At 44.6% G+C, this 26,996-nt stretch overlaps 2 protein-coding genes across 2 annotated transcripts in view; both read left to right on the top strand.

Annotated features, from left to right (window-relative positions):
* Window positions 1-26,996, top strand: part of LOC138666632 (zinc finger protein 665-like) — a 128,604-nt gene that overhangs the window by 32,567 nt on the left and 69,041 nt on the right. The window contains exon 8 of the mRNA XM_069754827.1: window positions 10,393-10,444. Coding sequence (XP_069610928.1) covers window positions 10,393-10,444 — 52 coding nt within the window. The remainder of the gene's footprint in view (window positions 1-10,392; window positions 10,445-26,996) is intronic.
* LOC138664049 (oocyte zinc finger protein XlCOF8.4-like) overlaps window positions 12,343-26,996 on the top strand; it is a 47,163-nt gene continuing 32,509 nt past the window's right edge. Inside the window, exons 1-5 of the mRNA XM_069750463.1 lie at window positions 12,343-12,391; window positions 16,099-16,248; window positions 16,378-16,557; window positions 16,645-16,768; window positions 16,852-16,949. Of these exons, the coding sequence (XP_069606564.1) occupies window positions 12,365-12,391; window positions 16,099-16,248; window positions 16,378-16,557; window positions 16,645-16,768; window positions 16,852-16,949 (579 nt within the window). The 5' untranslated portion in view covers window positions 12,343-12,364. The remainder of the gene's footprint in view (window positions 12,392-16,098; window positions 16,249-16,377; window positions 16,558-16,644; window positions 16,769-16,851; window positions 16,950-26,996) is intronic.

Raw genomic sequence — 26,996 nt, 5'->3', positions numbered from 1 at the left:
AATATCCTTTATTGTCAAACTGGTACATCTCCTCTTGATAAATTTATACACCGCTTCACAAAAGCTCAACCGCACAAGTACAATTTCAGCAGAGATAATTAACCGACTCCCGACCTACTGTACAATAAATCAACAGTTATCAACAGTTGCCACACCCAGACAATCCATCCATCTGCCCCACACATTTTAAAATTTTGTATGTTGACCTCTCTTAATGTAAATATTCTTTTCCATGAGGACAATAAAGTTTATTTTATTCACAAACTCTTTCCTGACTGGTGTTTTTTTTCATCTAACCATATCATCACAATAAGCTTCCTAGCAGCATATAGCAATCTTGCAGTAGCCAGTTTCCCGCATTCATCCGTACCAATATCATCCAGACATCCCAGGAGGCAAGTCAGCGGAGATGCTGCTATACTTAAGGCCCCTTCACATTAAGCGACGCTGCAGCGATACCGACAACGATCCGGATCGCTGCAGCGTCGCTGTTTGGTCGCTGGAGAGCTGTCACACAGACAGCTCTCCAGCGACCAACGATGCTGGTAACCAGGGTAAACATCGGGTTAGTAAGCGCAGGGCCACGCTTAGTAACCCGATGTTTACCCTGGTTACCAGCGTAAAAGTAAAAAAAAACAAACACTACATACTTGCCTCCGCTGTCTGTCCCCGGCGCTCTGCTTCTCTGCACTCCTCCTGTACTGGCTGTGAGCACAGCGGCCGGAAAGCAGAGCAGTGACGTCACCGCTCTGCTTTCCGGCTGACCGACGCTCACAGCCAGTACAGGAGGAGTGCAGAGCACAGCGCCAGGGACAGACAGCGGTAGGTAAGTATGTAGTGTTTTTTTTTTTTTACTTTTACGCTGGTAACCAGGGTAAACATCGGGTTACTAAGCGCGGCCCTGCGCTTAGTAACCCGATGTTTACCCTGGTTACCAGTGAAGACATCGCTGGATCGGTGTCACACACGCCGATCCAGCGATGTCCACGGGAGATCCAGCGACGAAATAAAGTTCTGGACTTTGTTCAGCGACCAATGATCTCCCAGCAGGGGCCTGATCGTTGGTCGCTGTCACACATAACGATTTCCTTAACGATATTGTTGCTACGTCACAAAAATCAACGATATCGTTAACGATATCGTTATGTGTGAAGGTACCTTAAATTGGAATGTTTGCAAAGGCACCATCCGCTGCCTAGCTTATCTTATCTAATTAAAGCAGTTGTCCTGTCTTAGTTGGATCTCTGTTGCTTTATTTTCTAGGAAAAAACAAAATCCAGCTCACCATACCGACATTCCCAAGAGCTCTGAGCACGGAACCGCTGTGTCAGGGCGTAGACGAACAGGAAAGAGAAGGAGATCCAGCTCAACGAAATAGTGAAAAATCCATAGTTTATTTCACTTAAAATATAGTGAAAGGACAAAACATCAGCATACAAAAAAATATTATAAAACCAAGGTCAACGCGTTTCCGGTGACTAAGCACCCTTAACCCTTTATTTTCTACATCAGGAGTCTCAAGACTCGGCTGGGTATATGAGTTGCACATAGAAAAAACTAGAATTTTGGGCCCCACATTCTTTTCAGAACAAAGAGACTTTTTTAGTGATACCATCTTTTTTTCTATGCACCTGTTGAACATTTTTGCCATGTTAATTGAATTTAATTTTTTTTTATAGCTTGGGTTGTTATGGATGTGGTAATAACAAACTTGCACTTCTTTTTTGTTTACTTTTTATGTTTAAAGGGCCACTGTCACCCCCTCCAGCCGTTATAAACTAAAAGAGCCACCTTGTGCAGCAGTAATGCTGCATTCTAACAAGGTGGCTATTTTAGTTTTTGCTTCTGTTATTCCCTCAATAAAGCGTTTTATAATTTTCCCCAAATACCTATCTTTGTACCTGGAGGCAGGTCTGAAGCCTCCTCTGTGAAGCGCCCAACTGCCGTCACTCATCTCTTCTGGGGCGATGGTCGCCCCCTGTTCTTCTTAAATCCGGCGCCTGCGCTGTGCGTGCCTGCCTGGAGCAGGTGCATTGAGAATTGGCAGTCATAGCTCAGATGTCGGGTTCCTGACTGCTCCTGTGCGGGCAGTGCGGCTACCCTGTTAGTGAATCACCACCCCACACTGTGTTATGCATTATGCACAGTGCGGGGCTGGGATTCCTGGGCATGCGCACTGCGCTTGTCAGACGCTCCCCCAGGTTCCCCGCCTTCCAGCGTTGGTCTGTGCAGGAATCTGCCCAGGAATCCCAGCCCCGCACTGTGCATAATGCATAACACAGTGCGGGGCGGGGATTCAGTAACAGGGTGGCCGCACTGCCCGCACAGGCGCAGACCGGAACCCGGCATCTGAGCTATGACTGCCAATTCTCAATGCGCCTGCCCCAGGCACGCACAGCGCAGGCGCCGGATTTAAGAAGAACAGCGCGCAGGGGGCGGCGACCATCGCCCCAGAAGAGATGAGTGACGGCAGTTGGGCACTTCACAGAGGAGGCTTCAGACCTGCCTCCAGGTACAAAGAGAGGTATTTGGGGAAAATTATAAAACGCTTTATTGAGGGAATAACAGAAGCAAAAACTAAAAGAGCCACCTTGTTAGAATGCAGCATTACTGCTGCACAAGGTGGCTCTTTTAGTTTATAACGGCTGGAGGGGGTGACAGTGGCCCTTTAAAACATCATTTTTAATGGCAAACTATTTGTTCATGCTTTATTTTTACAATTTTGTTTTCCACAATTAGCCACATACATTAACCCCTTTCCCACCTTAGATGTATCCATACATCCCTGTGACCTGGGTCTCATTGCAGGGGCATATGGATTCATCCCTGCAATTTTGTGCACACACGGGCTGTGTGTGAGCGATCGCTGCTGGGTGTCGGCTGATTCTGACAGCTGACACCTGGCTCTAAGTACCAGGAGCAGTGCCGCACTGCTCCCGACACTTTAACCCCCTGAATGCTGCCCATCTTCCCTAGGATTGGAGATCCTGCGCCGTCACGTGGGGTCCTGGTCACTGACATGGTGACCTGATGACGTGATGACGATATCCGGGTCACCAGAGCTAGCAAAGCTTGCAAAGAGCATGATCAGCAACTTTGTCTGTCAATGCAGCGCTGACAGTTTGCATAGCATAGGGATGCTGCTGCAACCCCATGCTGTACAAGCGATCAACCTGCAAAAAATGATAGCCCCATAGTGGGACATAGTTAAAAAGTAAAACAAAAAACTGAAAAAAACATATAAAAAATTAAAAAAATCTAAATATATTGTATCTATAAATAAATATGTTTATGAAAAAATATATATGTAAACAATAAAAGTACGCATATTTGGTATCACCACGTCCGCAGCGACCCAACCTATGAAACTGTCCCACTAGTTAACCCCTTTAGTGAACACCATAAAAGATAATTAAAAACAAGGCAAAATGGAATCAAATGTGATCAAAAAGACGGATATAAATAAATATGGTACCACTGAAAACAAGCCATGACACAGCTCTCAGTGGCAAAATTAAAGTTATAGGTCTCAGAATAAAGCAATGCAAAAATAATAATTATTTTCTAGTTAATGATAAAGGGGATCCTAGTTAATGATAAACTTACCTGGAGCAGCCAGTGCCAGGCAGCAGCTGCCAAGGCAAACAGGATCATGGGGTGCATTAAAAGAGGTCTGGATACACATGATGAGAGAATTATACTGCCTCTGTACAAATCCCTAGTTAGACCGCACATGGAGTACTGTGTCCAGTTTTGGGCACCGGTGCTCAGGAAGGATATAATGGAACTAGAGAGAGTACAAAGGAGGGCAACAAAATTAATAAAGGGGATGGGAGAACTACAATACCCAGATAGATTAGCGAAATTAGGATGTTTTGGCTAGAAAAAAGACGACTGAGGGGCGATCTAATAACCATGTATACAGTCATGGCCAAAAGTATTGACACCCGTGCAATTCTATCAGATAATACTCAGTTTCTTCCTGTAAATGATTGCAAACACAAATTCTTTGGTATTATTATCTTCATTTAATTTGTCTTAAATGAAAAAACACAAAAAGAATTGTCCTAAAGCCAAATTGGATATAATTCCACACCAAACATAAAAAGGGGGTGGACAAAAGTATTGGCACTGTTCGAAAAATAATGTGATGCTTCTCTAATTTGTGTAATTAACAGCACCTGTAACTTACCTGTGGCACCTAACAGGTGTTGGCAATAACTAAATCACACTTGCAGCCAGTTGACATGGATTAAAGTTGACTCAACCTCTGTCCTGTATCCTTGTGTGTACCACGTTGAGCATGGAGAAAAGAAAGAAGACCAAAGAACTGTCTGAGGACTTGAGAAACCAAATTGTGAGGAAGCATGAGCAATCTCAAGGCTACAAGTCCATCTCCAAAGACCTGAATGTTCCTGTGTCTACCGTGCGCAGTGTCATCAAGAAGTTTAAAGCCCATGGCACTGTGGCTAACCTCCCTAGATGTGGACGGAAAAGAAAAATTGACAAGAGATTTCAACGCAAGATTGTGCGGATGTTGGATAAAGAACCTCGACTAACATCCAAACAAGTTCAAGCTGCCCTGCAGTCCGAGGGTACAACAGTGTCAACCCGTACTATCCATCGGCATCTGAATGAAAAGGGACTGTATGGTAGGAGACCCAGGAAGACCCCACCTCTTACCCCGTGACATAAAAAAGCAAGGCTGGAGTTTGCCAAAACTTATCTGGAAAAGCCTAAAACGTTTTGGAAGAATGTTCTCTGGTCAGATGAGACAAAAGTAGAGATTTTTGGGCAAAGGCATCAACATAGAGTTTACAGGAGAAAAAAAGAGTCATTCAAAGAAAAGAACACGGTCCCTACAGTCAAACATGGCGGAGGTTCCCTGATGTTTTGGGGTTGCTTTGCTGCCTCAGGCACTGGACTCCTTGACATTATGAAGTCTGAAGACTACCAACAAATTTTGCAGCATAATGTAGGGCCCAGTGTGAGAAAGCTGGGTCTCCCTCAGAGGTCATGGGTCTTCCAGCAGGACAATGACTCAAAACACACTTCAAAAAGCACTAGAAAACGGTTTGAGAGAAAGCACTGGAGACTTCTAAGGTGGCCAGCAATGAGTCCAGACCTGAATCCCATAGAACACCTGTGGAGAGATCTAAAAATGGCAGTTTGGAGAAGGCACCCTTCAAATATCAGGGACCTGGAGCAGTTTGCCAAAGAAGAATGGTCTAAAATTCCAGCAGAGCATTGTAAGAAACTCATTGATGGTTACCGTGAGCGGTTGGTCGCAGTTATTTTGGCTAAAGGTTGGGCAACCAAGTATTAGGCTGAGGGTGCCAATACTTTTGTCTGGCCCATTTTTGGAGTTTTGTGTGAAATTATCAATGTTTTGCTTTTTGCTTCATTCTCTTTTGTGTTTTTTCATTTAAGACAAAATAAATGAAGATAATAATACCAAATAATTTGTGTTTGCAATCATTTTCAGGAAGAAAATGAGTATTATCTGACAGAATTGCAGGGGTGTCAATACTTTTGGCCATGACTGTAAGTATATAAGGGGACAATACAAATATCTCGCTGAGGATCTGTTTATACTAAAGAAGGTGACGGGCACAAGGGGGCATTCTTTGCGACTGGAGGAGAGAAGGTTTTTCCCCCAACATAGAAGAGGATTCTTTACTGTTAGGGCAGTGAGAATCTGGAATTGCTTGCCTGAGGAGGTGGTGATGGCGAACTAAGTCGAGGGGTTCAAGAGAGGCCTGGATGTCTTCCTGGAGCAGAACAATATTGTATCATACAATTATTAGGTTCTGTAGAAGGACGTAGATCTGGGGATTTATTATGATGGAATATAGGCTGAACTGGATGGACAAATGTCTTTTTTCGGCCTTACTAACTATGTTACTATGTAAAATAGTTTCTGTGTATAAGTGCCAAAACATGAAAAAAAGATATAACTGTGGTATCGCTGTAATCGTACTGACTAATAAATAATAATAAAACTTCCTTATCAATTTTACCACACGCAGAACATAAAAAAAAATCCTGAATTGCTGTTTTCTGTTCATTCTGCCTCTCAAAAATTGCAACAAAAAAAGATCAAAAAATGTCATGTATCTGAAAATGGTACCAATAAAAACTAATCACGCAAAAGACAAGCCCTTACATGGCTCTGTCGGACGAAATATGGAAAAATTATCTCTCAAAATATGGCGATGCACAATAAAAAGCATTTTTTAGTGTGTGACAGCAGCCAAACATAAAAACCCGATATAAATTTGGTATCCCTATAATTGCACGGACCCCTAGAATAAAGCCACCTAATCACTTATACCGCACGAGAAGGGAAACAAATGGAGAGAAGGGATATAAGTATAAGATAGGAAGGCATGAACAAAATTTTCTTTTCTGTTCTCCCGTTTCGATCAAACTTGATCAACATTGAGAACATGAATCTAATAAATGAAAATTACCAAATCTGGCATTCTATCTTAAGGAAACTTCAAGCGTTTTGGTTATAGTGATTCTGATTCCGCCAGAAGAAAAGCTTGTTTTTTTTTGCTGAATGTCTGATGTCTTTAAGTGTATGTATACATATACATGTGTCGAAATGTATGTACAGTACATGTGTACTTCCCTCATCACGGTAAGAAAGTTGAATTTTTGTAGCTAGTCCCGTTGCCTTTTCTCCTAGCTTATATTCCTGTTAATAAGGTTCTTCTGGAACCTACCACCAAAACTTTGTATGTTTTCTTTTAAGAGATTTTCTCTTTTTCAAGTGAACTGTTCTCCCTGCTTCTTGGTCACCTTCTGTTTTTGTATTGTTTTTTGCAAAATATCACGTGGTTTCTCAGTTATTTTTGTTGAAAAATTATCACAAGCTCTTGTCCTTCCCTATTGGAGTGTTTCTCTGGTAATCTCTCACTGGGACTGTCAGGGGTGAAGGGAAGAAGGGTTATTTTCCAGAAACTATAACTGCACGCTTCCAATTCCGTACCTTTGGCGTGTAGTATGATTGTGATTTCTGTCTTTCCTGTTGTCTTTACATTTATCATTTCTATTTTTAAGCAATAATTTGTATTGATTTTTAACATATATATGGAAATGTACATTGAAAAGCATTTTCTTAGCTTACAGATTCTTAATTTCAGTTTTTGATTATCACATTACAAATTGTAAGGTCAAAATACAGAATAAACAACACATAAACTCCCCCTACCCTCTCTCTTCCCAGACATGCAGGAACTAGTTGAATTTTTCTTGTGTGCACCTCTCCTTTCTTTTCGTACATCTTCTTAATCCCAAACCGTTATAGAATATTTAGTTTGCGTCCATAATTTACATTACTTCTTAACCAGTGTCCCTGTAACACCCCAGGTAACCGGTTGTTACAGTGATGTGGCCTTCCTTTCGGGGAGGGCGATATCATGCTTGAAGGCAAGTAGGATTCTCTTTACCAAATAATGCCCCTATATACAACACATTCTGAATCCAGGTTAGAAGGGGGAGCTCAGAACCCGGATTCAGAGGAGCTTCCCCAGCTTTAAGTTTTCTGGTCTGGAGGAGGAGTTAGTCAGTTGGTCTAGGGAGACCAAACAGAACAGTCTGGAGCAGACAGTGAAGGGTAAAGAAGTGGAGAGCAGACAGCGGAGCCGTGCAGCCAGGACTGAGCTGCAGCTCCAGGAAAGGAAGTGAACCCGAGGGGTTGAATGTAGTGAAGGATCAGAGGAAAAAAGCACAGGAGAAGGAAAGGGGCTCAGAGGGGAACTGTGACCGGGCACCCTCCGAGCCGAAGCGCAGGAATCGGGCATCAGGAGCCCGAGGCTGTGTTGTACTCCAGGTCACACAGCAGAACCGGAGGGCATAGGACTTTATATTATTTGCCTGCACCTACACCTGAAGGTGCAGCAGTACACTAGAATCCCGGGTCGTGATAGAGACCCTATAAAAAGGCTCACACTGCCCATAATATAGCTAACTGTCCCAGGACAGGAGAGGACTTTGCCAGCAAGCTACAGGCAGCAGGGACCTCGCATATGAGTGCGAGTAGGAAGGCTTATGGACCTCACCTGGGAGAGGGATCTACCTTTGCCTCCAGGCCAGCCAGACCACATCACCACCTGTTCCTAGCACCCTGGACTGTGGACTGCTACCATCAGTAAACCAGATAAAGATGCTACAACACTGTGTTCTCCATTTATTTGCCGCATACACCATCTCTGCCCAGCACACCAGGAGCCCTGGGGACCCCGCTTCACCTGTGGGAAGCGTCACCATCTATGCTGCAGTAACATCACCCCAGAAGACTCCTTTAAGCAGCATTGGTTTCCTCTGACCGAGAACCACAGGTGGTGTCATGAACACAAACTTTACAAATGCCCTTAAAAGACCTTTCCCCTTTTATTGGGTGCCCAGGGCCACAAACCGGGTCGCAGCCACCATGACATCCCCTTTAAGTGCGACTGGACCCGGTACCCAGTGCCCCAGGCCCTGGCGGGCGACTCATCCATACCACCTATTCCATCAACATTCAGATCAGCAATTTTCAACTTCCCCAATGTTCCTCCCATGTCCTCCAATATGTGCCAACTGGTCTGTTCAAAGGGTTTCACAATTCCCTGAAGTTCTTTGTTATATAATGTTTAAGTAAAAAGCTTTTCCATTTTGTCATGCGTAATTTTATACTCTTTTCCTTCTTACGCTCTTCTTCCAGACATTCTAAATGAAATAAAGTCTTCATTTGACCTTTGCGATTTGGAAAGGAATCATTCAACCAATCCTTTAATAAGCTTCTTTTGGCTATCCGACATATTGATTGGAACAATGAAGTTAATGTTTCCTTCCCTTTTTGTTGTGTGGCTCCATCTCCTTTCCAGTAATGGAAAAGGACCAGTAACGGGTGCAATGATATACAGCTCTGGCAAAAATTAAGAGACCACCATATCAAAACCCTGTCATGGGCGGCCCAATCTCCAGACCTGAACCCCATTGAAAACCTCTGGAATGTAATCAAGAGGATGATGGATAGTCACAAGCCATCAAACAAAGAAGAACTGCTTACATTGTTACCCGCCAGGAGCAGTTTGAAAGACTGGTGGAAAGCATGCCAAGACACATGAAACCTGTGATTAAAAATCATGGTTATTCCACAAAATATTAATTTCTGAACCCTTCCTGAGTTAAAACATTAGTATTGTTGTTTCTAAAGGATTATGAACATGTTTTCTTTGTATTAATTGAGGGCTGAAAGCACTGTGTTTTTAAAAAATTTTTTGACCATTTCTCCTTTTCAGAAAAAAAATACAAAATGTATTGCTTGGAAATTCGGAGACATGTAGTCAGTAGTTTATAGAAAAAAAGAACAATTTGCATTTTACTCAAAAATATACCTATAGAGAGAAAAATCAGACAAACTGAACATTTTGCAGTGGTCTCTTTTTGCCAGAGCTGTATTCCCAATGCCCATATTTTCCATCATATGCTTCGTCTTTCCAGAATTCTTGTACTTTAGGGCAGCCCCAGAGTCTGTGTAGTAAATCGGACTCTCTAAGTTTGTATTTTGGACAATGTACCAGGCGATCCCTCATTGTTCTAGTTCTATGCATAATCCTACATTGTGTGTCTCAACAAACTTCACTCACAATATTTTTCCGGACTGCATGCCATCCTGCTAATATTTTTTCCCCAATTTCCTCACCCTCTATTTGTTTAGCATGGGATCTGAATGTTTGCTCTATGTGCATTTTCCCAAGGATGTCTTTAAAACCACTGTATTTTGTGGATATATTGTGTGTGCCTGCTTGGTCAAATAATTATCCATTGCATTCCTTCTCGTTTCTTCCCTCTCATTTATCAAATGTGTCATAATCGTTCCTTTTATTTGTCCAAATTGTAGGAATTGTTGTTCACTTAGATTGAATTTTGATATTATCTCCTCCCTACTTAGCCACCTATTTTCTTCTTCGTGCAGTAGATTAGCAATTTTATGGATCCTTTTTACCCCCTTCATTCCTGAAATAGTTTGTTCTCTGCTATTTGTTGCAATGCTGGATTTCCCCATATGGGTAAATCTCTCGAGATTTTCCATTATAATTTTAATTTTCTCCTAAGTTCCTTCCATGTGGCTATTGTGTCTCGGTACACTATTGAATTTTTATTTTTTTAGGCATTAGGTTTTGTGGCGTGTGTAATAAGGCGACTAAGTTCCACGGGCATGCATACGATTTTTCCAGGGTCGTATCAGAAATCCCAATAGTGTCTTTAACCGATCTATGTGATGGGAAATACATGCTAGATTATATCCTCTTATGTCTGGCAGGTTTCCCTCCCCTTTTACTAGTGAACTTGGGCATAGGAGCTCCTGTCCTTCATGCACGGGTTTATCTTGCACAGTAGAGAGCAGTTGCCATTTCCTCTTCCTTTCACCTCTTTAGGTTTCTTGGAGGTAGGTTTTTCTGCTTACCTTTCGGCTCTCCTTAGCTTTTCCTCTTTACAATTTATGAGCATGTTTTCATTTTCTCACCTGGCTATTGTATTTTCCTGCACACTTTCCTCTCTTCTTGTTGGCTCTGCTCCGTACACCTCGTACACACACGGCTCCGCTCCATACACCTCGTACACACACGGCTCCGCTCCGTACATCTCGTACACACACGGCTCCGCTCCGTACACCTCGTACACACACGACTCTGCTCCGTACACCTCGTACACACACGGCTCTGCTCTGTACACCTCGTACACACACGGCTCCGCTCCATACACCTCGTACACACACGGCTCCTCTCCGTACACCTCGTACACACACGACTCCGCTCCATACACCTCGTACACACACGGCTCCGCTCCGTACATCTCGTACACACACGGCTCTGCTCCGTACACCTCGTACACACACGGCTCTGCTCTGTACACCTCGTACACACGCGGCACCTCGTACACACACGACTCCGCTCCGTACACCTCGTACACACACAGCTCCTCTCCGTACACCTCGTACACACACAGCTCCTCTCCGTACACCTCATACACACACGACTCCGCTCCGTACACCTCGCACACACACAGCTCCTCTCCGTACACCTCGTACACACGGCTCCGCTCCATACACCTCATACACACACGGCTCTGCTCCGTACACCTCATACACACACGACTCCGCTCCGTACACCTCGTACACACACGGCTCTGCTCCGTACACCTCGTACACACACGGCTCTGCTCCGTACACCTCGTACACACACGGCTCCGCTCCGTACACCTCGTACACACACGGCTCTGCTCCGTACACCTCGTACACACATGGCTCTGCTCTGTACACCTCGTACACACACGGCTCCGCTCCATACACCTCGTACACACACAGCTCCTCTCCGTACACCTCGTACACACACTGCTCTGCTCCATACACCTCGTATACACACGGCTCCTCTCTGTACACCTCGTACACACACAGCTCTGCTCCGTACACCTCGTACACACACAGCTCCTCTCCGTACACCTCGTACACACACTGCTCTGCTCCATACACCTCGTATACACACGGCTCCTCTCTGTACACCTCATACACACACGGCTCTGCTCCGTACACCTCGTACACACACAGCTCCTCTCAGTACACCTCGTACACACATGGCTCTGCTCCGTACACCTCGTACACACACGGCTCCGCTCCGTACACCTCGTACACACACGGCTCCGCTCCGTACACCTTGTACACACACAGCTCCGCTCCGTACACCTCATACACACACTGCCATGGCAAACATCAGGACCATACAGTAATGATCTGAGGGCACCAATTGGGATGAAGAGGAAGCCCCCACACTCTGTTAACCATTTATAATGATGTAGTCACTATTGACAGCAGCATCTAAGGGGTTAAACAGATTTGGACGGTGCAAACCATGATGGTGGCTGATACAGCAAGTTGTCAGCTATAGTGTACAGCAGGGGTGTCAAACTGCATTCTTCGAGGGCCGCAAACAGGTCATGTTTTCCGGATTTCCTTGCATTGCACAGGTGATAATTTAATCACCTGCAGAGAATGATTCCAGCACCTGTGCAAAGCTAAGGAAATCTTGAAAACACGCATGGTCTGAGGCCCTCGAGGAATGCAGTTTGACGCCTCTGGTGTACAGCCGACAGCTGCTGGATTGTCACCTGTATGAGGAGGCTATTCTCTTATATCTCAGGTCAGTTAAAAGACGTATTGGCGGTAATTAAGGGGTTAAACTTCCCCTCATCCAGCACCATGACAACCAGCACAGCAGAGTCCTGCATACACTGAGGCCCCTGATCATGTGACCCCTGACTCCTCCCCTCCTGTGACCTCATCACAGGTCCTGTGCGCACAGAACAGCCATATATGTGGTGTGCGGCTCTGCAGGTGGAGGTAGGTGCTGGAGATTCCCCATTACTGATGACAGAATTTCTATATTGTAACTATAAACAATGTCCGGACCCCGCCAGTAAATAATAACAGGGTGGATCCAGGATTCCCAGTTCCTCTGAGCCCTGCTGGCACGTAGTGAGGGGAGTCACTGGCGGGGGCACCTTGTCCTGGTGGGATTGCTCTTACGCTTTTTATGAATAGTCCCCTATGTCTTCCATTGTTATTACCTCCTGTCGGTTTATTCTCAGCTCTATTGTCAGTGGCCGCAGTGTGTACGTGCGCCGACCCCTTACACGCTCACTATCCGGTGTGCTGGCCAGGCTTACACCGAAAGCTCGATGTGCACACGTTGCAGAAGTGCTGTGTAAATGGCAGCAGCATTACCGCAACTCCCTGCCGCGGGTAAAACACAAGCGTTTTTAGCTTGCAGAATGCTTGCGTTTCCAAGCGATTTGAAGCATCGCTTGGAAAAGTGATTGACAGGTTGGTTACACTTGTCAAGCATAGTGCTTGAAAAGTGTGACCAACTTTTTATTATTTATTTATATAGCACCATTAATTCCATGGTGCTGTACATGAGAAGGGGTTACATATAAATACAAATATCACTTACAGTAAACAAAACTAACAATGACAGACCGGTACAGAGCGGGCTTACTTTCTACAGGATTATGGGGAAGGAGACAGTAGGTCGAGTGTTGCAGAAGCTCCGATGGTGTTGAGGTGGCCGCGTGGTCATTGCAGGTTGTAAGCTTCTTTGAAGAGGTGGGTTTTCAGGTTTCTTTTGAAGGATCCAAATGTGGTGGATAACCGGATGTGTTGGGGCACTGAATTCCAGAGGATGGGGGAAATTCGAGAGAAGTCTTGGAGGCGATTGGGTGAGGAGCGAATAAGTGTGGAGGAGAGAAGGAGGTCTTGGGAGGACCGGAGATAACGTGCGGGAAGATATTGAGAGATTAGTATGGAAATATATGGAGGAGAAAGATTATGGATGGCTTTGTAGGTCAGTGTTAGTAGTTTAAACTGGATACGCTGGGAAATTGGGAGCCAGTGAAGGGATTTGCATAGAGGGGAAGCAGGGGTGTAGCGAGGAGAGAGATTAATTAGTCGGGTAGCAGAGTTAAGGACAGACTGGAAGGGTGCGAGAGTGTTAGCAGGGAGGCCACAGAGGAGGATGTTGCAGTAGATGAGGTGGGAGATGATTAGGGCATGCAATAGCATTTTGGTAGAGTGGGGGTTGAGGAAAGAAGCTGGAGACGACAGGAGGTGGTGAGATGTGCAGTTTGAAGGACAGGGCGGAGTCAAGGGTTACTCCGAGGCAGCAGATTTTGGGGACAGGGAAAAGTGTGATTTCATTTATTTTGATAGATCAGGTAGGGAAGATATGTGAGATGGAGGAAAGATAATTAGTTCAGATTTGTCCACATTGAGCTTGAGGAAGCGAGAGGAGAAGGAGGATATGGCTGATAGACACTCTGGGATTCTGGAGAGCAGAGAGGTGACATCTGGGCCAGAGAGGTAGATCTGAGTGTCATCGGCATATAGATGGTACTGGAAGCCATAGGATCTTATGAGTTGTCCCAGGCCAAGTGTATAGATTGAGAAGAGTAAGGGCCCAAGGACAGAGTCTTGAGGGACACCAACAGAGAGGGGGCGAAATTAAGAGGTAGTATGGGAGTAGGAAACGCTAAATGTATGGTTGGAAAGGTATGAGGAGATCCAAGACAGGGCAAGGTCTTTGACACCAAAGGAAGAGAGGATCTGTAGCACGAGGCAGTGGTCAACTGTGTAGAAGGCAGAGGACAGGTCTAGAAGGAGGACTATAGAAAATTGTCTGTTAGCTTTGGCTGTAAGTAAGTCGTTAGTAATTTTGGACAGGGCAGTCTCAGTGGAATGGTAGGGACAGAAGCCAGATTGTAGGTTGTCAAAGAGAGAGTTAGATGCCTATGCAGCATCATTAGTAAAAGATAGAATGTTAAAAATAATTTAAAAAAATGAAAAATATGGTTATTCTCACCTTCCGACGGCCCCCAATCTCCTCAGTGGTTGTCCCGGTACGTTCCGTTCCCAGGGATTCTTTGCGCCAAGGACTTTTGTGACGTCACGGTCGCAGGTGATTCGCGCAATGCATCCCTGGGAACGGAAGCCACTGCGTGCACCGCTGAGAGGCGGAGGACTCCAGGGGCCATCAGATGGTAATTATATCCCTAATTTTTTAGTTTAATTCTTTTTTTTACAGGAATATGGTTCCCAAGGGCCTGAAGGAGAGTCTCCTCTCCTCCAGTTCCTGGATACCATCCGCACATGAAGCGCTCACTTTCCGCATGGTGGGCATAGCCACATGCGTAAAGTGGGCTTTTCAATGCAATTCTATGGCGGCAGAATTGCCTCGATTCCGCAGAAAAAATTAACATGCTGCGGAGTTTACCGTTATGCGATTCTGATTCCGCAGCGGGAAAATCCGCAGCATGGGCACAGCAACTGCGGAATCCCATATGACTGCAGCGGAAAAGCATAAAAAGTGCAACATGGGCACAAAGCCTGATCTATTCATCCCTGTGTCTGTATAATAACCGAGTGAGTTCGGCATCCTGAAAAAATATGTTCGAGTCCCCGCTCCTGCATGTCTCGCGGCTGTTTGACGGCCACAACAAATGCAGGGATTGCCTGTTTGTTAGTTAATCCCTGCATGTGTTGCGGCTGTCGAACAGCCGCGAGACATGCAGGGGCGGGGACTCTAACAGATTATTCAAACACGCCAAAGACACTCGGTTAACATATGAGCATGCTCGGATAATGCTTTATATGACCACGTTCGCTCATCACTAGTTATTACCCCAGATTTGGTAGAGTGCCATCCATAGACCATTCTATTGAAATCTTAAATTAATGAACCCGAACACTAAATGCTGTAATGAGAAAAACATTAAAACACCATAAGTGCTTTTTTTTTGTTGCCAGTTAACACCTGTTCCTAAAAAAAAAAATAAATGCAGATCAAAATATCTCACTGGTTAGCACTGTTGCTTTACAATTTTTGGTTTCTGGGGTTCAAATCCCACCAAGGACAACGTCTGCAAGGAGTTTTTGTTCTTCCCTTGTTTGCATGGGCCGCTGCCTCGTTATCCGTTTTTTTTCCCCACGCTCTAAAGCCCTAATGATTGGTACTCCAGATTGCGAGCCCCAATGGGAACAGTGATGATGATAATGTCTGTAAAGCGCTGCGGAATAAGATAGCCCTATATAAGTGTGTAAAATAACTGCACTCGGCACAGAAAATTAATCCCTGTCATAGCTTCATCCACAGTAAAAAAAAAGAAAAATATATAATATATATATATATTTTTTTTTATACAGAGTTCTAGAAAACATGTTACTACATAAAGGGGTTGTCCGATCCAAACTGATAAGCCTGCATTCATTCTGTGTGACTGCAAACTTATAAATTCCCCCATTGAGTTATACATACTCCCAGCCAGTGGGCGCAGCCTCACTCTCCAGCAATTCGCTGGGGGATTCATAAGTCTCCAGTCACACAGAGTGACTGCAGACTTATCGGTTTGGACCAGACAATGCATTTAAATAAAAATAAAAAGTTTGATATCACCATATTTGTACTGCAATAGAGAATAAAGGAACTGTTAATCATTTAGGATTTCTTACACGGGATCTTTATGATGTTACATAGTCATCTTCTCCCCATTCAGGTCCCTACAATATCGAATCCTCTCAGTGGAGATCTTCTATATAAGAGAATTCTCCTGAGTGACCCTACAAGGATGGAGAGGGACAGGGACAAGATGGCTGAGAGGATATTACACCTCACCCTAGAGATCCTCTTCCGGCTTACTGGAGAGGTGAGAGATTCTGATGACGTCACATTACATCATTCTTATCTATGGGAATAACAGATGGACAGAACTGGAGAGGTGAGAACTCTGGAAATGTCTGTAGTGAGATTTATTAATGTGTCTCTCTATAACCAGGATTACACAGTAGTGAAGAAGACTTCTAGTGAGCGCTGTCAGGACCCTGTGTCTGAGGGATGGGGAAGACCCCTGAGCCCAATCACGGGGCCTCCACCTCACCCCCTGATACATGAGGACATCAATGACCAGAAGATCCTAGAACTCACCTACAAGATGATTGAGCTGCTGACTGGAGAGGTGACACTGCTGGGAATGCTGGGACATTATACATTATATAATGCTATGGAGGGATTGGCGGGATGATGGTATCACTGTATGTGTCAGGTTCCTATAAGGGGTCAGGATGTCGCCGTCTATTTCTCCATGGAGGAGTGGGAGTATTTAGAAGGACACAAAGATCTGTACCAGGACGTCATGATGGAGGTTCCCCAGCCCCTCACATCACCAGGTAATAGACAGGACTAAATACACACCACCTATAATTATCTGTATGTAAAGAATGAATTCAGTCCCTGTATGTGTTTCCTCCAGTTCTATCCAGTGAGAAGACAACACCAGAGAGATGTCCCCGTCCTCTTCTTCCACAGAACTGTAAACAAGAAGATCTCTATGTTCCTCAGGATCATCAGGTAGATGGAGAGAAGGTGTCATGAGTTTTGCATATTTATTAGGGACACCGGGCATTTCCTGAATGAAACTGTTACGATTCCACCACGCTGTGAGTGACAGCTTATCCGCTATATAGGATAGGAACGTGCTGAGCTGTCTGTATTGTGAGTGATAGCCAAATCTGAGGCAGGGGCATGCTGGGCCACTGGTATTGGCGTGATAAGCGAGCACGCTCGGGTGATCTCTGAGTATTTGTTAGTGCTTGGAGATTTAGTTTTCATCGCGGCAGCTGAATGATTTAATAATAATAATAATAATCTTTATATAGCGCTAACATATTCCGCAGCGCTTTACAGGTTGCACACATTATCATCACTGTCCCCAATGGGGCTCACAATCTAGAATCCCTATCTGTATGTCTTTGGAATGTGGGAGGAAACCGGAGTGCCCGGAGGAAACCCACGCAAACACGGAGAGAACTCTTTGCAGATGTTGTCCTGGTTGGGATTAGAACCCAGGACCCCAGCGCTGCAAGGCTGCTGTGCTAACCACTGCGCCACCGTGCCGCCAGCTATTAGCCAGGCTGAGTACATGTGGGGGTTGCCTGGTTGCTAGGGAATCTCCACATGTAATCAAGCTGGTTTAATAGCTGTAAATCATTCAGCTGCCGCAATGAAAACTTAATCTCCGTACACTAACAAATACTCAGAGATCACCCGAGCATACTCAGGAAAACCCGAGCAACGAGTATACTCGCTCACGCTGACGTTTTTATTGATACCTTTTTGGTGTAGCTACGATCTTTTGATCGCCTGTTATTGCATATTATTGAAATGCAGCGGTGACTGAAAAAACGTACTATATTTTTCGGATCATAAGACGCACTTTTCCCCAAAAAATTTTTGGGGAAAATGAGGGTGCGTTTTATAATTCGAATATACCTTACCTGCCACTGTGGAGCTGGATAAGGCAAGAGTGGAGCGTTGCTGCAGGCCGCAGGCTGGGATGAGGGGTTGTTCGGGTTTGTGACTCTGCAGGTGCTCCGCCAACATTTTGTGAAAGCCTGGAGCCCCCGCACTTCCATGGTTTACACTGCATGCAGAATTATTAGGCAAGCTGTATTTTTGATCACATGATACTTTTTATACATGTTGTCCTACTCCAAGCTGTTCAGGCTTGAGAGCCAACTACAAATTAAGTAAATCAGGCGATTTCCATCTCTGTAAGGAGGAGGGGTGTTGTCTATTGACATCAACGCCCTATATAAGGTGTGCTTAATTATTAGGCAACTTCCTTTTTTTGGGGTCAGAAGAGAGATTTGACGGGCTCTGAAAAGTCCAAAATTGTGAGATGTCTTGCAGAGGGATGCAGCAGTCTTGAAAATGCCAAACTTTTGAAGCTTGATAACCGAACAATAAAGCTTTTCATGGCCAATAACCAACAGGGTCGCAAGAAGCGTGTTGGGCATAAAAAGGCACAAAATAACTGCCCATGAATTGAGGAAAATCAAGCGTGAAGCTGCCAAGATGCCATTTGCCACCAGTTTTGCCATATTTCAGAGCTAAGGAATATAAACCAGCTCACCCGTGATGCATAAACCAATTTTCAGGAGCATGAACCCGCTGTGTCCAAGCGTATAAAGTCCAAAAAAGAAGAGAATGTCCAGCTTCACCGAATCCGTAAAAAAGAGTTTTTTTATTCACAAACTTTAAACATAGAGGATACAAGCAGTGGTACAGGAAGAAGTCGGTATCGTTCAAGAAATACATGATTTTCCTGCAGGACAAATCTCCACATGCCTCCAACTACTCCACAGCGTGGCTGGCCATTAAAGGTCTCAAAGAAGAAAAAAAAATGACATGGCCCCCTTGTTCACCTGATCTGAACCCCATAGAGAACCTGTGGTCCCTCATAAAATGTGAGATCTACAAGGAGGGAAAACAGTCCACCTCTCGGAACAGTGTCTGGGAGGCTGTGGTGGCTGCTGCACACAATGTGGTTCGTAAACAGATCAAGCAACTGACAGAATCTATGGATGGAAGGCTGTTGAGTGTCATTATAAAGAAAGGTGGCTATATTGGTGTAAGACTCATGCTGGTGTGGTAGTTGGAGGCAGGTATATCTCGCCCAGGTGTTTGTCCTATGTGAATTAGGCCACTCAGTATCTTCAGGGTGCTAATGGGTTAATGATTGCAGAAATAAAAGATGACCAGCTGGGGGTTTCCAGCGTCTGCCTGGGGCACACAGATTGCCTGTCTGTGTGAGACAAACGTGAGTGAGAGCTCTGCTCAAGAATTGTGTGATGTTAGCTGGGTGGGAGAAGCCCCCCCAGTTGTTAAGTTAGCAACGTGTTTGTTTAGTTAGTGCCGGACAGGCTAGGATTTATTTTTATGTTTTGTTTTTCTGTGTTGCTTTCACTTTAATAAATCTGACCTGAGGTCAGCCTACTTGGAAACCTGCTGTACGCCTCAGAAATTCAATGCACAAACCACGTGACCTTTGACCCCAGCAAAGGCGATCCCGGAGTGTTTTGTCACATTGTGGTGGAGAACGCGGGCATACCGTGGCACAGGCGACAGCTGGAAACCCCCAGCTGGTCATCTTTTATTCCTGCAATCATTAACCCATTAGCACCCTGAAGATACTGAGTGGCCTAATTCACATAGGACAAACACCTGGGCGAGATATACCTGCCTCCAACTACCACACCAGCATGAGTCTTACAATTGGTCACTAATTTTTGGGGGATTTTGTTTTTGTATGTCAGAAATGTTTATTTCTATGTTTTGTGCAGTTGTTTATTTTCACCAGGTAAAGCAATACAAGTGAGATGTTAATATACAGTGGGGCAAAAAAGTATTTAGTCAGTCAGCAATAGTGCAAGTTCCACCACTTAAAAAGATGAGAGGTGTCTGTAATTTACATCATAGGTAGACCTCAACTATGGGAGACAAACTGAGAAAAAAAAATCCAGAAAATCACATTGTCTGTTTTTTTAATCAATTTATTTGCATATTATGGTGGAAAATAAGTATTTGGTCAGAAACAAACAATCAAGATTTCTGGCTCTCACAGACCTGTAACTTCTTCTTTAAGAGTCTCCTCTTTCCTCCACTCATTACCTGTAGTAATGGCACCTGTTTAAACTTATCAGTATAAAAAGACACCTGTGCACACCCTCAAACAGTCTGACTCCAAACTCCACTATGGTGAAGACCAAAGAGCTGTCAAAGGACACCAGAAACAAAATTGTAGCCCTGCACCAGGCTGGGAAGACTGAATCTGCAATAGCCAACCAGCTTGGAGTGAAGAAATCAACAGTGGGAGCAATAATTAGAAAATGGAAGACCTACAAGACCACTGATAATCTCCCTCGATCTGGGGCTCCACGCAAAATCCCACCCCGTGGGGTCAGAATGATCACAAGAACGGTGAACAAAAATCCCAGAACCACGCGGGAGGACCTAGTGAATGAACTGCAGAGAGCTGGGACCAATGTAACAAGGCCTACCATAAGTAACACACTACGCCACCATGGACTCAGATCCTGCAGTGCCAGACGTGTCCCACTGCTTAAGCCAGTACATGTCCGGGCCCGTCTGAAGTTTGCTAGAGAGCATTTGGATGATCCAGAGGAGTTTTGGGAGAATGTCCTATGGTCTGATGAAACCAAACTGGAACTGTTTGGTAGAAACACAACTTGTCGTGTTTGGAGGAAAAAGAATACTGAGTTGCATCCATCAAACACCATACCTACTGTAAAGCATGGTGGTGGAAACATCATGCTTTGGGGCTGTTTCTCTGCAAAGGGGCCAGGACGACTGATCCGGGTACATGAAAGAATGAATGGGGCCATGTATCGTGAGATTTTGAGTGCAAACCTCCTTCCATCAGCAAGGGCATTGAAGATGAAACGTGGCTGGGTCTTTCAACATGACAATGATACAAAGCACACTGCCAGGGCAACGAAGGAGTGGCTTCATAAGAAGCATTTCAAGGTCCTGGAGTGGCCTAGCCAGTCTCCAGATCTCAACCCTATAGAAAACCTTTGGAGGGAGTTGAAAGTCCGTGTTGCCAAGCGAAAAGCCAAAAACATCACTGCTCTAGAGGAGATCTGCATGGAGGAATGGGCCAACATACCAAGAACAGTGTGTGGCAACCTTGTGAAGACTTACAGAAAACGTTTGACCTCTGTCATTGCCAACAAAGGATATATTACAAAGTATTGAGATGAAATTTTGTTTCTGACCAAATACTTATTTCCCACCATAATAAGCATTTAAAATGTTAAAAAAACAGACAATGTGATTTTCTGGATTTTTTTTTCTCAGTTTGTCTCCCATAGTTGAGGTCTACCTATGATGTAAATTACAGACGCCTCTCATCTTTTTAAGTGGTGGAACTTGCACTATTGCTGACTGACTAAATACTTTTTTGCCCCACTGTATTTGGGTTTTATTAAGTTGCCTAATAATTCTGCACAGTAATAGTTACCTGCACAAACAGATATCCTGTTAAGATAGCCAAATCTAAAAAAAAAAACACTCCAACTTCCAAAAATATTAAGCTTTGATATTTGAGTCTTTTGGGTTGATTGAGAACATAGTTGTTGATCAAGAATAAAAATAATCCTCTAAAATACAACTTGCCTAATAATTCTGCATGCAGTGTACTATGTGGTGAACTTCGGTAAAATGGCTGCCGTGGGCGGCGCATATGCAGATGGAGATCTTGGCGCTGAGATCTTATCTCCCGAGATCTTGATGCCGAGATCTCCATCTGCGCATGCGCCGCCCCCGATAGCCATGTTCCCGGAGTCCACCGCATAATAAACCATGGAAGTGCAGGGTCTCTGGGCTTTCACAAAAAGTCGAACCACCGAACACCTGTAGCGTCGTATATCCGAACACCCCTTTCTCCCAGTCTGGGGTCCGCAGCATCCCCCACTCCTGCCTCCATCAGCAGCGACCCTGGGACCCTGCTTCACCGCAGCCACCACCTTTGGTAAGCAATAAGGAGCATGGATTGTAAGAAGCACCACCGTTTTATTAAAAAAAAAAAATTTTCCCTATTTTTCTTAAACTTGGGGTGCGCCTTATGAACCGCAAAATATGGTAATTATGATGTTTTGAATTTTTTTTTCTTGTTATGCCGTTTAGCAATCAGGTTAATTCTTTCTTTATATCGATAGATCGAGCGATTCTGAACTCGATGATACCAAATATGTGTATATTTGATTTTTTCTATTCGCCGCGACAGCACCCACTAAAGAGAGGGGATCCGCCCCTAGGAACAGGAAACCTACAGAGAGATAAAAGGGGCGGCCCCCTCTCGCTCCTCAGTTGGTTTCCTGTTTCTAGATGGGAACCCACAGAGAAGACTCTCTGAAGATTGCTAATGAAGAGGAACACCCATCTGGACTGCCGCCTGTACGACTCTGCTGAGCGGCAGGGGCTCCAGAGCGGGTAACAGAGTCGGGGGAATGATCCTGCTGGCTCCCGCCTCATGTGATTACACTATGGCGATGCCTGGAGGTTTTTTCAACAGTCTCCCTGCTGAGCAGATGCACAAGGCCGGTAAGTGCATGCATGTGCGCGATGGTCGCAGTATGGCTGCAGGTGCAGCGCTTACCCCCTCAGTACCGATACCTGCCAGCCACGTCTCGGTGGAAGGAGCCGGGATGTGTGCGGTGGATGCAGTGTGGCTGCAGGTGCAGCGCTTACCCCTCAGTAGCGGTGTCTTTCAGCCACTCCACAGAGATGCGCGTGCATGCGCGGTAGCATTGGCGTCCCGAAAGTGGTTGGATGAACTTCCGGGGGCGCGGGGTTAGAATTGCATTTCCTGTGTGGACGCCATGTTTCCCTGTGGAAAGGTTTTTTCCCTGTGGAAAGGTAAAAAAAAATGCAGGAAAGGGTGTGTTTGATGACGGTTGCATACACTATATAAAGCATGTCGGCAGGCGGGAGTGTGCGCAAACATGTTGTCTCAAGAGGATATTGCTGAGCGCCCACTGGAGGAGTTATTACCTATTGGTGATGCCAGGAGGAAAGGTAGTGGACACTCGAAGTGAGTGATTCCACTGAGAAATCCGGGAAGAACAGAGGATCAACCCGTTCTACACCCCAGGCCAGCCAAACAACCCTACAGTCGGTATATGATCATAATTCCGGGTGAGTTTAAAGACAGCTTCATTGAAGCTTATGGTAGTCTCTTCTGCTATTATTCCTTATAGGCAAAAAAGACTGGGAAAACTAAACATAGGCAGTGTGCGTTATGTGCTGAACCCCTGCATGACTCCTATGCAAAGAGATTGTCAGATTTGTATAAGTAATACCTTGCAACAGGAGGGATCGGTCAAGATGGATGATATTCGTCTTATGATCCGTGAGGAGTTTCAGTCCTTAAGTGGTGGCCCTTCTATGAATATTGAGAGGAGAAGCAAAAGAGCACCCTCACCTAGAGCAGACACGTCTGCAGAAAGTGGGGAAATTGATTCTGATGTCTCTCAGGCTTTGGGTTCCTCAGAGGAGGAGGAATATGTGTGTTTTCCTACTTATGGTATAAATAATTTGGTTGGATCTGTAAGAAACACAATGGGAATATCAGAATCCAAGGAACCTCAATCGCCGCAAGAGGTTATGTTTGCAGGTCTCTCTCAGCGAAAGGGTCATGTGTTTCCTGTAATTCAGACCATTAAGGACCTTGTTAAAAAGGAATGGAATAAGCAGGGACAGAAGGGGTTTGTACCCGTATCTTGTAAAAGGCATTACCTCTTTGACGATGATGACTTGGCCACCTGGGCTAAGGTGCCTAAAGTAGATGCGGCAGTTGCATCCACTTCTCGTTGCTCCTCTTTGCCTGTAGAGGATGCAGGTTCTCTATCTGATCCAATGGACAGGAAATCAGACGCGCTTCTAAAGAGGTCATGGGAAGCTTGTATCACCGCATTTAAGCCGGCGATTTTGGCCACGTGCACTGGCAGGTCTATGCTGGTTTGGTTAGACCAGCTGGATCAGAACATTAAGAATGGTATGTCTAGAGAAAAATTGCGTACCTCTATTCCCTTGATTAAGGGTGCTGCGGCCTTTTTATCAGATGCCTCAATAGACTCTCTCCGCTTAGCAGCCAGAACAGCTAATCTAACTCGCTCAGCGAGCGTTGTGATTAAAGAATTAGAAGGGGGATGCCCAGTCTAGATCTAAGCTGTGTGCCATACCCTGTCAGGGTGAGTACCTTTTCGGGACTGTTCTGGATGATATACTGACCAAAGCAGGTGAGAGGATAAAAGGGTTTCCTAATCCCTTTATTCCTTCTTACAGAAGGGCGTTCAGAAAGCCACCATTTGGTAAGAAAAAAGACTTTAAGAACCGCTAGAATAACAAGGAGTTCAGACAAAAAGGGAACCTATTCAATAAACGTCCCTTCAAATCGGGCGATAGATCCCGTTAATCCTATTCTACCAGTAGGAGGTAGATTGTTAAAATTTACTAATCAATGGAAAGAAATAACAACTAATTCTTGGGCCATAGATCTAGTATCTTCAGGCCTGACCTTGGACCTTATCCGGACACCTCCGGATTCTTTCCTTCTGACTTCCTTAAAATCTAAACCACAGCAGGACGCGATTGAGCTTGAAATTAAGTCTCTCTCAAATAGGGAAAGGATTTTACTCCCCCTTATTTTTGATTACCAAGCCTGATGGATCCTTCAGAACTATAATAAATTTAAAAAGATTGAACACCTTTTTAAGATCCAAGACATTTAAGATGGAGTCCATTTGTTCAGCTATAAAAAAATCTGTTTCCGGGCTGCTATATGGTAGTCTTGGATCTTAAAGATGCTTATTATCATCTTCCTATACACCAATCACACCAGCAATTTCTCAGGGTGGCGGTAATAATGAATGGCCAGATTTGTCATCTGCAGTTTAGAGCAATGCCCTTTGGGTTGTCTATGGCCCCGAGAGTTTTTACCAAGCTATTATTAGAGGTGATGTCCTATCTACGGGTAAAAGATACACTGGTTATTCCGTACCTAGACGACCTACTGATAGTAGGTAGAGCCCCCCTTCAGTGAGAACAGAGGTTGGAGGAAGTTGTGGTTTCTCTGCAAAGACTTGGCTGGATTATCAATTGGGAAAAATCCATGCTCCAGCCGGTAACATATCAAAAGTTTCTTGGACTTCTTCTAGACTCATTGAGCCAGGAATGTTTGCTTCCTGAGGATAGAAGACCTCCATAATTAATAAAGTGAACCTAGCGATTGAGAAGCGTAGTATGTCATTACGAAGTGCCATGTCCTTGCTAGGTTCATTAACTTCATGTATTCCTGCGGTTCAATGGGCACGGTTTCATACTAGACAACTGCAGAGTTTAGTATTGGACATTAAAAAACGGGGACATTTAGATCAGACAGTATTTCTAACATTAGATGTGGTTCGCTCCCTGTTAAAATATGTTTATTTTGCACATTTATTTAATCAGGACTATTCACCAGGTGCTTACTCTTAAAGAAAAATGTCATGATATTCTCATGAAAAATATAGTGGTTTATTGAATTGTCCACAGGAAAACCAAATTGCAGCAAAACATAAAAATAGATGAAATAGTTACGAACAGATTGTCCATGTGTAAATATCAGCGCTTGTCTTGTTACTCATCTTTCCCAAAGTCCTGAATGGTAAAACCGTCTGTCTGTGTGAACTCTGAAGTCATCATGGCATGGCTACCGGCTATTCCTTCCTTGTGTCTTGTCTCATGTCCATGGAGAATGATGGTGAAGGCAGGAGGTGGCAGCCCCCACGTGACAAAAAGCCCCCACGTGACAAAAAGCCCCCACCCTCCTAAGAGACGTTATGTATATGTCCCACAGACCACGTGTCCCCTGTATGTGGCATTGACTTATACTCTGAGCTATATATATATATACAGTGGGGCAAAAAAGTATTTAGTCAGTCAGCAATAGTGCAAGTTCCACCACTTAAAAAGATGAGAGGCGTCTGTAATTTACATCATATGTAGACCTCAACTATGGGAGACAAACTGAGAAAAAAAAATCCAGAAAATCACATTGTCTGTTTTTTTATAATTTTTTTTTGCATATTATGGTGGAAAATAAGTATTTGGTCAGAAACAAAATTTCATCTCAATACTTTGTAATATATCCTTTGTTGGCAATGACAGAGGTCAAACGTTTTCTGTAAGTCTTCACAAGGTTGCCATACACTGTTGTTGGTATGTTGGCCCATTCCTCCATGCAGATCTCCTCTAGAGCAGTGATGTTTTTGGCTATTCGCTTGGCAACACGGACTTTCAACTCCCTCCAAAGGTTTTCTATAGGGTTGAGATCTGGAGACTGGCTAGGCCACTCCAGGACCTTGAAATGCTTCTTACGAAGCCACTCCTTCATTGCCCTGGCGGTGTGCTTTGGATCATTGTCATGTTGAAAGACCCAGCCACGTTTCATCTTCAATGCCCTTGCTGATGGAAGGAGGTTTGCACTCAAAATCTCACGATACATGGCCCCATTCATTCTTTCATGTACCCGGATCAGTCGTCCTGGCCCCTTTGCAGAGAAACAGCCCCAAAGCATGATGTTTCCACCACCATCCTTTACAGTAGGTATGGTGTTTGATGGATGCAACTCAGTATTCTTTTTCCTCCAAACACGACAAGTTGTGTTTCTACCAAACAGTTCCAGTTTGGTTTCATCAGACCATAGGACATTCTCCCAAAACTCCTCTGGATCATCCAAATGCTCTCTAGCAAACTTCAGATGGGCCCAGACATGTACTGGCTTAAGCAGTGGGACACGTCTGGCACTGCAGGATCTGAGTCCATGGTGGCATAGTGTGTTACTTATGGTAGGCCTTGTTACATTGGTCCCAGCTCTCTGCAGTTCATTCACTAGGTCCCCCCGCATGGTTCTGGGATTTTTGCTCACCGTTCTTGGAGATCATTCTGACCCCACGGGGTGGGATTTTGTGTGGAGCCCCAGATCGAGGGAGATTATCAGTGGTCTTGTATGTCTTCCATTTTCTAATTATTGCTCCCACTGTTGATTTCTTC

This window comes from Ranitomeya imitator, chromosome 2 (genome assembly GCF_032444005.1).
Source record: "Ranitomeya imitator isolate aRanImi1 chromosome 2, aRanImi1.pri, whole genome shotgun sequence".
In the NCBI taxonomy this organism is placed as follows: Eukaryota; Metazoa; Chordata; class Amphibia; order Anura; family Dendrobatidae; genus Ranitomeya; species Ranitomeya imitator.
This window is presented reverse-complemented; position numbering and strand designations above follow the sequence as displayed.